Source organism: Bipolaris zeicola, assembly GCF_000523435.1.
Source record: "Bipolaris zeicola 26-R-13 unplaced genomic scaffold scaffold_141, whole genome shotgun sequence".
NCBI classification, from domain to species: Eukaryota; Fungi; Ascomycota; class Dothideomycetes; order Pleosporales; family Pleosporaceae; genus Bipolaris; species Bipolaris zeicola.
In genome coordinates, this window is record NW_006912190.1 from 11,480 (window position 1) to 25,744 (window position 14,265).

The 14,265-nt window shown below is 53.3% G+C and overlaps 2 protein-coding genes across 2 annotated transcripts; one reads left to right on the top strand and one right to left on the bottom strand.

Annotated features, from left to right (window-relative positions):
* Nucleotides 1-436: 436 nt before the first annotated feature.
* On the bottom strand, nucleotides 437-6,124 carry COCCADRAFT_102373 (uncharacterized protein; the record flags this gene model as incomplete). The annotated part of the gene is made up of 3 exons (XM_007716470.1): nucleotides 437-547; nucleotides 602-5,548; nucleotides 5,615-6,124. The coding sequence occupies 3 exons, from the start codon at nucleotides 6,122-6,124 to the stop codon at nucleotides 437-439; spliced, it is 5,568 nt and encodes a 1,855-aa protein (XP_007714660.1).
* A 1,426-nt stretch (nucleotides 6,125-7,550) lies between these two features.
* On the top strand, nucleotides 7,551-13,860 carry COCCADRAFT_7010 (uncharacterized protein; the record flags this gene model as incomplete). Its single annotated transcript, XM_007716462.1, has 2 exons — nucleotides 7,551-12,726; nucleotides 12,776-13,860. 2 exons carry the CDS (start codon nucleotides 7,551-7,553, stop codon nucleotides 13,858-13,860), a joined length of 6,261 nt encoding a protein of 2,086 aa, XP_007714652.1.
* Between the last annotated feature and the right edge of the window lie 405 nt (nucleotides 13,861-14,265).

The following is a 14,265-nucleotide window of genomic DNA, read 5'->3' on the forward strand; positions in this document are numbered from 1 at the left end:
AATCGGGGAAACGAGCGGGGTACATGGTGCCCAGGCTCGCGTATTCAACCTCCGTTGGTGAGCTTATCGGACGTGTTCCGTATCCCTTGGTCGAGAGATAGTCGGCCATGCTACTGCATATCACGTCATCGAGAGCCATAGATAATGTGAAATGCACCGGCTCGTGTACCGGCATGTATTCATGTTGCATTGGCTTCAAGTTGATACCATTTATGTTTGAACAATATTCTATTGCATTACAATACATAACGTAACTTTATCATGACACATTCATCAAACAAGCCTGCCAAGCCGGCGACAAACTAGACGCTCGGAAGGCATCTCTGCACTCGATAGAACGAGCTTGGGGAATGACGCGTGTACCAGCATAGTCTTTCCATATTAGTGCCCGCTTTTTACCTCATTTCCAATCATTCTCCTAGTAGCCATAGTATGCCTAGAACTGAGCAATGGCAACTGAGACGGCTTGGTCGTCAGAGTGGCTAATGCTGATATTGATGTTCTTGACGCCGACACGCTTGGCTTCTTCGTCGGCTTTGCCGTACAGCTGTGGTGACATTAGAAAATACTCCGAGAAAATAGCTGAGTTTGTATCACATACCTGGACTGACGGCGCTCCTGACTCGTCGTTGACAATCTCAATGTCCTTCAAAGGAGCGCCAGCACCTTCACCCTTGACACCAAGAGACTTGAAAATGGCCTCCTTCGCAGACCACTTGCCAGTGAAGCTTGCTTGGGGGTTGGGAGCCTTTCGGCAGTATGCAATCTCCTTTTCGGTGAAATTGCGCTCAATGAAAGTGTCATTCTCAATGTTCAGAGCACTGAGGCTCTCAACATCGACACCGACCTTAGAGCTGGCGGAAGCAGTAGCCTGCGTAAGCTGCTCAAGCATCTTCATAGTTTCTTGAGACTTCTTGTCCTTCTTAGGGGCCGGTGCAGGGTTCTTCGGGTAGCTGTATGTCGATGTCTTCTTGTCGACGGTGACACGAGCTTGTGGGTTGAGGAAAATCTCCTGCATCTTCTCGTCCTCATATGGTGCCTTGTCCTTGGCGCGGAACATGGTGTTGTTGATGAGACCGTCGTGGAAGTAGCGGTAAGCCTTCTTCTGGCGGGCTTCAACCTTTTGCTTGTAGGCAGCAAACTGGTGATGCTCAAGCGCAGCATATAGGTACCTGGGGTGGATACCAATAGCCTGGGCTCCCTTTTGTCCGAAACCAAAAGAAGTAACAGAGAAAGCCTTGATACCATCGGTCTGGATAGCTTGCGATGGGTACACAATGTAATCGAACTTCTCCATGATCTTGTCGACGTTGTCGGCGTTGCGGTTGCCTGGTACGAGACCAGTGTTGAGCACCTGCAGACAGCCGTTGAACATCCATGCACCAGCAGCACCCTTGGGGTGACCAGTGAGGTATTTCTGGAAGATACCAAGTAGTGCATTTCCCTTCTTGCGGCCGAGGTGACGCATCTGCTGGCAGATAACGTCGGATTCGTTCTTGTCGTTGGCAACAGTCGAAGTGCCGTGGAAAGAGGCAACATCAAGGTCGTCAATTGTAAGACCCCATGTCGCAAGAGCGCCACGAAGAGGAGCGATGCGGGGATCTTGCTTCCAGAAGTTGTTGCCCAAGCTGTTGAGCGCGTCCTTCTCTTGTCGCCTGGCTTCCGCTTCAATGTTTGCAACGCGCTCCTCGAGATAGGCCGACTCATCGAAGTCATCACCAGAAACATCCTTCATGGCTGCGACCTCCTCTTGGAGGTAGAGGACTTCTGATTCCTGCCACTGCTTGATCTGCTTACGTCGTAGGTCCATCTGGCGCCTCCTGTACTTGATGTCAAGCAGGGGCGAGGGGAACTTGGATGGGTTCTCGCGTGCAGTTGTCAACACACCCTTGCCAGGAGCAGGAACTGAACGGCCAATCTTGTCGGTTGCGGTGGCAGTGAAACCGAGTACTCCGTAAATGGGAACACCCATGTCGAGAGCAAGCTTTGCGTCCATGATGACCTGCATTCCGCAACCTTGAGACTCCATAAATCCGTTCCTGGTGGTTGTGGTAGGACGGGACATCTCCCTCGGTGTGCGACCATGGGCGAACTCATCTTCAGCGTTACTAGTGGCCTTCATATTGGCGAATTCGTACGAGCCTTCCTCCTGGAAGTCATCAAAACCACCAACGAAGCAGACGCGAGCCTTGCCCTCCACGATCGTGTCATAACCAATGTCAATAGATTCGACAGCAGTAGCGCAGGCACCAACTGGGGTCTTGATGGGACCGGTGGACGACATGAGCAACATGTTGACCCAGGCGCTCATGGTGTTGATGAAGGACTCCTGGAGAATGTCTTTCTGGACTGGCTTGTCCATGAAGCGGTCTTTGTACATTCCTCGAAGGGCAGTAGTACCACCAATACCGGAACCGACGCAGTTACCAACTTCAGAAAGGTGGACATACTGGTAGAACTCGTAGGGGTCGGTGATACCGCTGGAAAGCAGACACTCGGCAGTGGAAACAAGCACGAATAGTGTTACCGGGTCGACTTGTGAGATGATATCATCAGGCACACCGTATTTCTTAGCATCCCAACCAGTCGGGACCTGTCCAGCAACAAGGCGGTCGAAGCGCAGGGCCTTGGGGATCAGAAGAGTAGCACCCTTCTTCATCCGGACGGTGTACTCGCCTGAGTCCTCAATGGCGAAGACTTCAACCTTGTCACCGTGCTCCCTCTTGAACTCTTCCGCTAGTTCCTTGGATGCCTCGAAAGGATCAAGGTCCTCCTCAATCTGGATCTCTTGCATGAGCTGCTTGTTCTTGGGGTCATAGCCGTTGAACAGCTCTGGCTCAATGAGACGGATACCAGAGTGTTCAAGAATGTACTTTTCGTACTTTGGCTTGACGTCCTTGTCGTCAATTGGCTCGTTTGTCTTTGCATCGACCCAGCCAGAGTAGCTCTTGCCCTTGAGAGGACCGTTGTGGTTCTTGATAAGACCCATGATCCAGGCCATCTCAACACATCCTTCAATGGAGAACTCGCCGTAGGCCTCCATCTCCCAGCGCGTCCTCGAGTTGCCCCAGGGACCAACCTCGGCAAAGCCGGTGACGACAACAACCTTCTCAAGGTCGACCATGCCCTTGAGGTTCTCGTTAAGAGGCTTGACTTCGGTATCCCAATCAGGGAGCTTGGGGAAATCGAACTTCATGTTCGCACGGGGTTCGATCTTGGCTGTCTTGTACAGAGCCTCGCTCGCCTCACCATTGACAACCTTGTTCTCAATGGCATTTTCCTTGATGACAGCCCTGCGGATATCACTCGTTTCCGTGAGTTCCTTGCGGAGGTCTGTCATGAGGTCCTTGAGGTTGGGGATGTACTGGAAGCCACCGTTGAGATCTGCCCAAACGGGCTCGACCTGGCACAGGTTGACAATCGGTGGTGCCATCAGACCAAGCAGGTTAAAGGCCATCTCCTGCTGAGAGAAGGTACGTACACCATACTTCTCGATACCTTCGGCGACAATGTTGTTGGCGCCCATAAGTCCGGTTCCACGGGTCCAGCCAATGACGGCACCGCAAATCGTGAGATAGTTACCCCAGCTTTCTGAGTGCCACCTTGAAAACAGAGTCTCCAGTGAAATCTTGGATTCCGAGTAGAGACCATCGTTGCCAAAAGTGCCGTGGTTGGGCGACAAGGGAAGAATGACCTGTGCTGGGCGTGTCTCATAACCGTAAGCCTGCTTCTGCTTCTTGACAGCTCCGAGCATACGCAAGAGGTTGGTCAACATGATGCGATGTGCGAGCTCAGACTTGGAGTCAATGCTGTCAATCTCACGGCCATTCTCGGGGATAGCGGCGAAAGGAACAATGAGATCAAGGTCCCAGCCGAGACCCTTCTTGGTGTCGAAGATGTAGTCGATCAAGGCCTCAACGTCCTGGTTGCTGCCTTGGTTGAAAGGTACAACAATCAGCTGGGAGCCGCGAGCACCATAGCGTGAGTACATAGATTGGTAGTACTCAGTGACTTCGCGTGAGAACCTAGAAGTCGTCACAACGACCTTGGCTCCACCGCTGATGAGGCCCTGGAGGACCTGGGCACCAATGGAACCTGCACCGGCACCTGTCATAAGAGCGTACTTGCCTTGGAATGTGACACCAGACTTGGCGGCATCCTCAAGACAGTCGAGGTAGACACCGGTCAGCTTCTTGCTGTACTCCCAACCGTGATCATCTTTCCTCTTGAGATGCAGGAAGGGAATGGTTTCGACCTTGCCTTGTTTAGAGGCGTGGACGCGACCATTGCGGCCCCGCTTGCCACCGACAGACTTGCCGTTCTCACTAGGCATGATCTGGCCCTCGTTCATGGAAAGAGAGCGAATGACGTTGCTGTACAAGCTCTTGATCTGCAGCTGCGATGATTTGGAAAGCTTGTGTTGCTGCTTAATGAGCTTGTAAATTCTTTGCAGGTCGTTTTGGACCTTTGTTCGGTTGCCGTACTCGGACAGCTTTCCTCCTTCAGCCATCTCGCGCACGTAATGCTCAAGCTTTCGAACACTCGCTCTTGGAACTTCTTGGTAGTTCATGTTGCCCTTGGGGTCAATCTCAAGGTGAGGTGCGGTGGGTATGGCGACATCCTTGTAGACGGGTGCCTCGTTCAATACCTCCTTGCAGTTGTCAATGAGTTGTTGACCAAGCTCCTTTGCAAGCTCATAGGTTTCACCGCGCTCAGTAGGGCAGTGGTCCATGTGGTACTGCATGAAGTCAAGGAGCAGTGGGTTTGATCGGTTCATGATGGCAATGCAGCGGCTGACGATTTCACGATCAACAGCTTTGAGCTTGCCGAAGATGATATCGTAGTACATGGTGAGGGCATCTTGGCGAGCCCAGTTCCACGATGAATCGTAGACACGCGCCTTGAGCGGCGTAAATTGAGGCTCAATTCCAGACGCATAAAATTCGCCATGCTCAGTAGTCCAGAGATCAAGCTGGGCTTGAAGCGCAGACTGGGCCTTTTGTGAATCGACAAAAGACTTGTCGCCCGAGCGCAAGTCAATCTTGAGGTATCGCGCAAACAACTCAAGCTGTTGCTTGAAAAGTTGGCGTTGGTCCTTGGTCAGGGCGTCAATGGCCGCAGGGTCCATCATCATGCCGCCACCAGAACCGCCAGAATCGCCGCCGGCTGTAGGAGCAGACAAGTTAATTCCGGCAATGCCTGCGTATTTGTTCGCTTGCTCGTCCAAGAAGGCTTTGCCTTCAGCCTCAGAGCCAAGACGCGCGGGTGGCTCGTTGGTGATGGCGAGCAGCAGGACTCCGTCCTGTCGGCCTTGCGCCAACCCCCACCTTGTCTCGAGGTGCTTGCGCACAGCTGTGATGTTGAAGCCACCAGGCATCTTGGAGGACACCATACGTGCAATGAGGGAAGAAGATTGTTTTCCAAGCTGACCATTGAAGGTAGCCTGCATTGAAGCACCGAGCTCGTCGAGAGGGGTGTCTTCAGGCTTCTCTGGGGTGGAGCCGAATTCCTTGCCCAGGTCTCCGAGGATTTCGTTCTGGAGGGTAGACTTGCCTGGAAGTACAAGTTAGTTGGAGTAGTGGATTGTGGGTGTGCAATTGGTCTTACCTCCGACCAAATCCTTGATGGCCTTGGATAGCGGAATGTCCATGAGGGGCTTCTTGAGCTTCTGGGCCACGAGCGTCCGCAGAATGTCAGTAGCCGTGACTGGTGCATCTGGAACCTGAGCTGCAGGCCCAGCGCTCGGTGGTGGTGGAGCGGCAGCAGCAGCGGGCGCCGATGCAGCGGGGGCAGACGAGGAGGCAGCTGGGGCGGAAGCTGGAGCCTCTGGCTCCTCCTCTATGGGGTCTACATCGTAGTAGATGTCCTTTGCGTCCTTGTTGTAGCAGAGGATTTGACGCTGCAGTGACCGGGCAGCATCGTGTGCTTCGTATTTGCTGGCCAGTGTGCGCTTTGCCATTACGCCGAGTGTGTCTGCGGGGCCAATCTCGACGATGCGCTCCGTCGTCTTCTCACCGAGGACGACATCCTGCGTCTCAATCCACCTGACAGGCGAGGCGAATTGATATGCGAGCAGCTCAATGAGCAGCGTGTGGGAGAGCTCCTGCTCGACCTCTGGACGCATGGTGAGGTGGGTGTCGAGGGCGGAGGAGGAGGAGGTGGAGGAGGAAGCGTGGGTTGAGGCTCGACGGAGCTCAATGGGGTATCTCAGTCACAAAATAGACAAAAGGACTCGTGGGACAAGGAGGGCAGAGAGGCGCCAGGGGAAAGACGCGCTATTAGGTGGGTAGTGGGTAGTGTATGGTGCGGTGAGGGCACGACTGTGATGCGGATCAAGGGTCCGGGAGGGGTTGCAGTTTGTTTGCCTGTCCCCGCGGAAACTTTGTCTGGCGGGCAGTGAAGAAAAAAAGCTTCGAGCGGGTGTTGCAGGGAGGCCAGGCCCAACGCATTGACGGGTTATCGGTTGGGTAAAGGACAGCGGCGTGGCCTTTGGTTGTTGCTGGCAGGGCCGTTGAGGATTTCGCCCGCCTCCATGCTCTGGCTGCTCACTAAAATTCCCGGATCCCTGTCGGGCACTGCAGCTCGTTACTGCTTTGGCCGATGCTCCACGACGCAGTGCCCCCATGTCGCCGGGAACAGTTGGGCTTGCGAGGGCCACTGAGCACTGCACAAGGCAGCCGCAAAAGACGACAACAGGATTGGGTCGCGACATTATCTGGGCGGCCGGATGCTCAACAGCTGCGTGCCATCGGATGCATGCGTCGGCGATCCGAGTTGTTGAGTAGAGCCCCCCAGCAGTTTGTGTAGGAACATAATAGTCTGCGTACCGTAGCGTGGACCCCTGCTGGCCCTAGCCACCCATGCATACGATGCGGGCCCATTTGTGAGGTGCTCGTCGAAAAAGTCGACGAGAACGGCGCCATCATAATCCACGCCAGCGCACCGCCTCCGACTCATTGCTCTCCTGCTCTCCCCACCCCAATTGCCTGAGCACTGTCGAGTGTCTTTTGTTCAAAACCCCCGGGGCCCCTCTCTCCAATTCCTGTTGCCTGCGGTTGACCCTCGACGCCGCTCGCAACACTTACCGCACCCAGCACGGGAGCTGCTACACCACACCCCTAGCAGTACACACCAATTCCCGCGCACACGACCATACCCACACACCCACTGTGGCCAGATTGACTTCTGTCTGAGTGAAGAGGTACGCATTGGCTGCTGGCTGCGAGCAATTGGTCCCCAGCTGTGTCTTCAATTGCTTGCACCGCCATCGCTCCTTCCCCGCCCTCCTCGCTCGCCTAGAGTACTCACGCTGCTCAGACGCTCTTTCCCGCTCAAAGTCGCTCTTTCCATAGAGCCATAATCAGTCCCAAGGTATGCGCCTTCTGCTTCCCGCTTCCCGCTTCCCACCCACTGCTTCCTGCCTCCCATCATCTCTCCTCCCAAACTCCCCAAGAATCTGTGCCCCGCCCGCCACCAGCACCCACAAAAACAAACACTTAGCTGACGCCCGCCATTCCACAGGGCACCAAGTAATCCCAATCCCCACAGCCATGTACGGTTCCGGCCAGCAGACGGGCATCTCCACGCCCCGATCAGCGGCAAACCTGCGCCCGCTCATCCTCTCCCACGGCTCGCTCGAGTACACGCTCCTCATTCCCACTGCTCTGCACTTCAATGCGCAGCAGCTGAGAGATACATTCACCTCTACCCTTCCCGAGCCCACCGACGAGCTTGCCCAAGATGATGAACCATCCTCGGTGCCTGAGCTGGTGGCTCGGTACCTGGGCTTCGTAGCCAAGGAGGTAGAGGAGGGCGAAGACCCTGACTCGTTCGAGGAGGTCCTTAAGCTAGTCCTCACCGAATTCGAGCGTGCTTTCTTGCGCGGAAACGAGGTGCATGCGCTGGCCGCTTCGCTGCCTGGCATCACTGAGAAGAAGCTGGTGACGGTGCGGTCATACTACGCTGCTCGCGCCGCCGTAGAGCGACCCATCAAACACCACGAGTCGGCGCTTTTCCGCGAAGCCTCAGACGAGAACGCCTTCATATACGCTGTTTTGGGTGGACAGGGAAACATCGAGGAGTACTTTGATGAGCTCCGCGAGATCTACAATACCTACCCCTCATTTGTAGAAGATTTCATTGCCGCGGAAGCACAACATCTATTGCAGCTGTCGCGAGACCCGCGCGCTGAGAAGCTCTACTCCAAGGGCCTTGATGTAATGCGATGGCTCAACAACCGAGACTCGCAACCCGACACCGACTACCTGGTGTCTGCACCCGTCAGTTTGCCCTTGATTGGGTTGACACAGCTTGCGCATTATGTCGTGACCTGCAGAGTTCTCGGAAGCCATCCAGGCCATGTGCGAAGCCGTCTGCGCGGTGTTACTGGTCACTCGCAAGGTGTGGTCACAGCAGCCGCCATCGCCGAAGCGAAGAACTGGGAGACCTTCGAGCGAGCTGCCAAGAAGGCTATTGAGATTCTCTTCTGGATTGGTACGCGAAGTCAACAAGCCTTCCCAAGGACATCACTCGCGCCTACCGTACTTCAAGATTCAATTGACAATGGCGAGGGCACACCGACACCTATGTTGTCGATCCGTGATCTCTCAAGAAAGGCGGTCCAGGACCACATTGATGCGACCAACGCTCATTTGCCCGAAGACCGTCACATTGCCATTTCTCTTGTCAACAGTGCGCGCAACTTTGTTGTGACGGGCCCGCCCATCTCCCTGTACGGTCTGAACCTTCGTCTGCGCAAAGACAAGGCTCCTACCGGCTTGGACCAGACCAGGATACCTTTCACAGAGCGCAAAGTACGCTTTGTCAACCGTTTCCTGCCCATCACAGCCCCATTCCACAGCCCGTACCTCGCAGATGCGACCAAGCAGCTCGAGGATGATCTCAAGGCTATCAAAATCTCCACCGCCGACCTTGGCATCCCCATGTACGATACTCACACTGGCCAAGACCTACGCGAGACCGATACGGATGACATTGTGCCAAGACTCGTCCGCATGATCACTGCCGACTCAGTAGAATGGGAAAAGGCCACGGTATTCCCCAAGGCAACCCACATCCTTGACTTCGGCCCTGGTGGCATCTCTGGTCTCGGCGTTTTAACAAACCGGAACAAGGACGGTACTGGTGTCCGCGTCATCCTTGCTGGTGCCATTGATGGCCAGAATGCCGAAGTCGGGTACAAGCCTGAGATCTTTGACCGCGACTTCGACCATGCTGTCAAGTATGCTGTCGACTGGGTCAAGGAACACGGCCCTCGGCTTGTCAAGACTTCTACTGGTCAGACCTATGTCGACACCAAGATGAGTCGCACACTCGGCCTACCTCCAGTCATGGTCGCTGGTATGACACCCTGCACAGTACCATGGGACTTTGTTGCAGCGACAATGAACGCAGGCTACGAAATTGAACTTGCTGGTGGTGGTTACTACAATGAGAAGACCATGACTGCCGCCATCTCCAAGGTTGAGAAGGCCATTCCTGCTGGCAGGGGTATCACAGTCAACTTGATCTACGTCAACCCGCGTGCTATGGGTTGGCAGATTCCCCTCCTGGCAAAACTCAGGGCCGACGGAGTTCCCATTGAGGGTCTTACCATTGGTGCTGGTGTTCCATCTATTGAAGTCGCCAACGAGTACATTGAGACGCTCGGAATAAAGCACATTGCTTTCAAGCCAGGTTCGGTTGAGGCTATCCAACAGACCATAAATATCGCCAAGGCAAACCCCACTTTCCCTGTCCTTCTTCAGTGGACCGGTGGTCGTGGTGGTGGTCACCACTCATTTGAGGACTTCCACCAGCCCATTCTCCAAATGTACAGCCGTCTGCGCAAGTGCGACAACCTCATTCTTGTTGCTGGCTCCGGCTTCGGTGGCGCTGAAGATACCTACCCATATCTCACCGGATCCTGGTCAACCAAGTTCGGCTACCCACCCATGCCTTTTGATGGATGCTTGTTTGGTAGCCGTGTTATGACCGCCAAGGAAGCCCACACGTCCAAGATGGCTAAGCAGGCCATTGTTGATGCTCCGGGTCTTGAGGACAGCGAATGGGAAAAGACCTACAAGGGCCCTGCTGGTGGTGTCATCACTGTTCGCTCCGAAATGGGTGAACCCATTCACAAGCTTGCTACTCGTGGTGTCATCTTCTGGCACGAGATGGACCAGAAGATTTTCAGCCTTGACAAGGCCAAGCGCGTTCCCGAGCTGAAGAAGATGCGCGAGTACATTATTGACAAGTTGAACAAGGACTTCCAAAAGGTCTGGTTCGGCAAGAACAAGAAGGGCATGTCTGTCGATCTCGAGGACATGACCTACGCCGAAGTTGTTCAACGCATGGTGGAATTGATGTACGTCAAGCACCAGTCTCGCTGGATCGATCCAAGCTTGAAGCGCCTGACAGGCGACTTTATCCGCCGTTTGGAGGAACGGTTCAGCAAGACCAGTAACGAGTCTCTGATTCAGAACTATGAAGAGCTCAACGACCCCTTCCCAATGCTCGAGAAGGTCTTCAAGGCTTACCCTGAGGCTAATGACCAGCTCATCAACGCTCAGGATGTGCAGCACTTCTTGCTGCTCTGCCAGCGCCGTGGTCAAAAGCCTGTTCCATTTGTTCCAGTTCTCGACGATACCTTTGAGTTCTTCTTCAAGAAGGATTCTCTTTGGCAATCCGAAGACCTTGATGCTGTTGTGGATCAGGACGTTGGCAGGACATGTATCCTGCAAGGGCCTATGGCTGTCAAATACTCTACAAAGGTTGACGAGCCGATCAAGGAGATTCTTGATGGTGTCCATGAGGGTCATATCAAGTACCTGCTCCGCGACATCTATGGTGACGATGAGTCAAAGGTCCCTGTCATCGAATACTTTGGCAGCAATCTGCTCGCTCCTCCCCAGGGTCTGGAGGTTGATGGCCTCACTATCTCAGAGCTTGAGAACAAGATCATCTACCGTCTTGCCGCTGCTCCTAACGCCACCATGCCTGAAGTTCATTCATGGCTTCAACTTTTGGCAGGTACCAGCTATTCATGGAGGCATGCCTTCTTCACTACGGATATCTTCGTACAGGGTCAGCGTTTCCAGACCAACCCGACTGCGCGGATATTCGCGCCAACTCGCGGTATGATAGTTGAGATTCAGAACCCCAAAGAACCTGCCAAGACTAGCATTATCGTCAAGGAGCTGCACACCGGCGGCAAGCTGATCAAAACAGCTGATGTCAGCCTCACAAAGGACAGTGAGATTCTGCTCAACCTCTACGAAGAGCGCACTGCCCTCAAGCAACCAGTGGCCTTGCCTTTCCGCTTCAACTATCGTCCTGATGTGGGTTACGCGCCCATTCACGAAGTCATGGAGGCCCGCAACGACCGGATCAAGGAATTCTACTACAAGATCTGGTTCGGTGATGAAGCCTGCCCATTTGATGCTTCTGTCACTTCACGCTTCGATGGTGGTCGTGCCACTGTGACAAGTGAGGCCATCAACGATTTTGTTCATGCAGTCGGCAACACAGGCGAGGCTTTCGTTGATCGACCAGGCAAGGAAGTTTTTGCGCCCATGGATTTCGCAATTGTTGTTGGTTGGAAGGCCATCACCAAACCCATCTTCCCCCGTGCAATTGACGGTGACTTGCTCAAGCTAGTGCATCTCTCTAACGGCTTCCGCATGATCTCTGGTGCTGAGCCTCTCAAGAAGGGCGATGTACTTGATACGACTGCTCAAATCAACGCTGTCATCAACCAGGACTCAGGTAAAATGGTCGAAGTTTGCGGTACCATCACTCGTGATGGCAAACCGGTAATGGAAGTCACTAGCCAGTTCCTATACCGTGGCGCGTATGATGACTTCGAAAATACCTTCCAAAGGAAGGTTGAGAAGCCTATCCAGCTGCACCTGGCTACCAGTAAGGATGTCGCCATTTTGCGATCAAAGGAGTGGTTCAATTTTGAAGAGCCTGAGATTGATCTGCTGAACAAGACTTTGCTTTTCAAGCTGGAGACCGTTGTTAGGTACAAGAACAAGACTGTCTTCTCAGACATTGAGACTCAAGGAGAAGTCCTGCTTGAACTCCCTACCAAAGAGATTATCCAGATCGCTTCGGTCGATTACCGATCGGGCACTGCGTTTGGAAACCCTGTTATGGACTACTTGGAGCGTAACGGAGCTGCAGTCGACCAACCAGTGCTCTTTGAAAATGCCATTCCGCTACACGGCAAGACACCTCTGAGCCTCAAGGCTCCTGCCTCCAACGAGAACTATGCTCGTGTCTCTGGCGATTACAACCCCATTCATGTTTCACGTGTCTTTGCCAGTTATGCCAACCTCCCCAGTACTATCACTCATGGCATGTACTCCAGTGCAGCTGTCCGAAGTTTGGTTGAGACATGGGCTGCGGAAAACAACGTTGGCCGTGTCAGGAGCTACCACGCCAACCTCGTTGGTATGGTTCTTCCTGACGACATGCTAGACGTCAAGCTCCAGCACGTTGGTATGGTTTCTGGCCGCAAGATCATCAACATCGAGGTCAGCAACCAGGAAACTGAAGACAAAGTTCTGCTTGGTGAGGCCGAGGTTGAGCAACCAACAACATCCTATGTCTTCACTGGTCAAGGTTCCCAAGAACAAGGCATGGGTATGGAGCTTTACAACAGCAGTCCTGTTGCTAAGGAGGTTTGGGACCGTGCCGACAAGCACTTCATGGACAACTATGGTAAGTTCAATGCGCTCCGACGCTTTCTGTCGTGTCTAATCTTTAATAGGTTTCGCTATCACAAACATTGTGAAGAACAACCCGAAGGAGCTGACCATCCACTTTGGTGGACCTGTCGGCAAGGCTATCCGCCAGAACTACATGTCTATGACATTCGAAACAGTCGCTGCTGATGGAACTATCAAGTCTGAGAAGATCTTCAAGGAGATTGACGAGAACACCACATCGTACACTTACCGTTCACCAGCTGGTCTACTCTCAGCTACTCAGTTCACACAGCCTGCTCTGACCCTCATGGAGAAGGCGTCCTTTGAGGACATGCGTGCCAAGGGTTTGATCCAAGTTGAAAGCACGTTCGCCGGACATTCGCTCGGTGAATACTCTGCTCTAGCAGCCATGGCTGAGGTCATGCCTATCGAGAGTTTGGTTTCGGTCGTTTTCTACCGTGGTCTTACGATGCAGGTCGCTGTCGAGCGTGACGAGACCGGTCGTTCCAACTACTCTATGTGCGCTGTCAACCCTAGCAGGATTTCCAAGACCTTCAACGAGCAAGCGCTTCAATACGTTGTTGAAAACATCGCTGAAACAACCGGATGGTTGCTGGAGATTGTCAACTACAATATTGCCAACATGCAGTACGTCGCTGCTGGTGATCTTCGCGCTCTTGATTGCCTCACTGGCGTGACAAACTACCTCAAGCAACAGAAGATTGACATTCAAGCACTTATGCAAACTCTCTCGCTTGAAGAGGTCAAGAACCACCTGGTCGAGATCATCAAGGGGTGTGCTGAGCAAACAGAGGCCAAACCTAAGCCTCTCGACCTGCAACGTGGCTTTGCTACCATTCCACTCAAGGGTATCGACGTACCCTTCCACTCGACTTTCTTGCGTTCTGGTGTCAAGCCGTTCCGATCCTTCCTGCTCAAGAAGATCCACAAGACATCGATTGACCCGAGCAAGTTGGTGGGCAAGTACATCCCCAACGTGACTGCGAAGCCGTTTGCGTTGACCAAGGAGTACTTTGAGGATGTGTACAAGCTTACCAACTCTCCCAAGATTGGCAACATTCTGGCCAACTGGGAGAAGTATGAGGAGAGTGGAAAGGAAGAGACCAAGACTGAGGCAGCTGCCTAAGTTTGCTGGTGATTCTTGCGTGTTGTATTGTCTCAAGGGGGGTCAGAGGATCAAGTAGACAATGATAAAAGGAAGGCGTTTTGGGAGGCAAGTGGATGGATGTATATGATGTGGACTTTGGTTTTGATATCCAGGCTTTGGAGAGGCTTATATGCTGTATGAACTTTTACCTGTACAATGAACGTTGAGTAATGCATTCGTTATCATTGATGAGAACAAATTTTCTGTAGTTTTTGCATGTGCGCGATATATTCAGAATTTCGATTTACGTCCAAGTCAGGATGCAAAGGGAACCGCGTGACGCAAACAAGGCCCAAGACCAAGACCAAACCATGCCCCAAACACCATGTTCGCCATTTTGCTATGCTTTGAGCAGTGAGGTCCCTTTTAATTCAAGCCCCACCC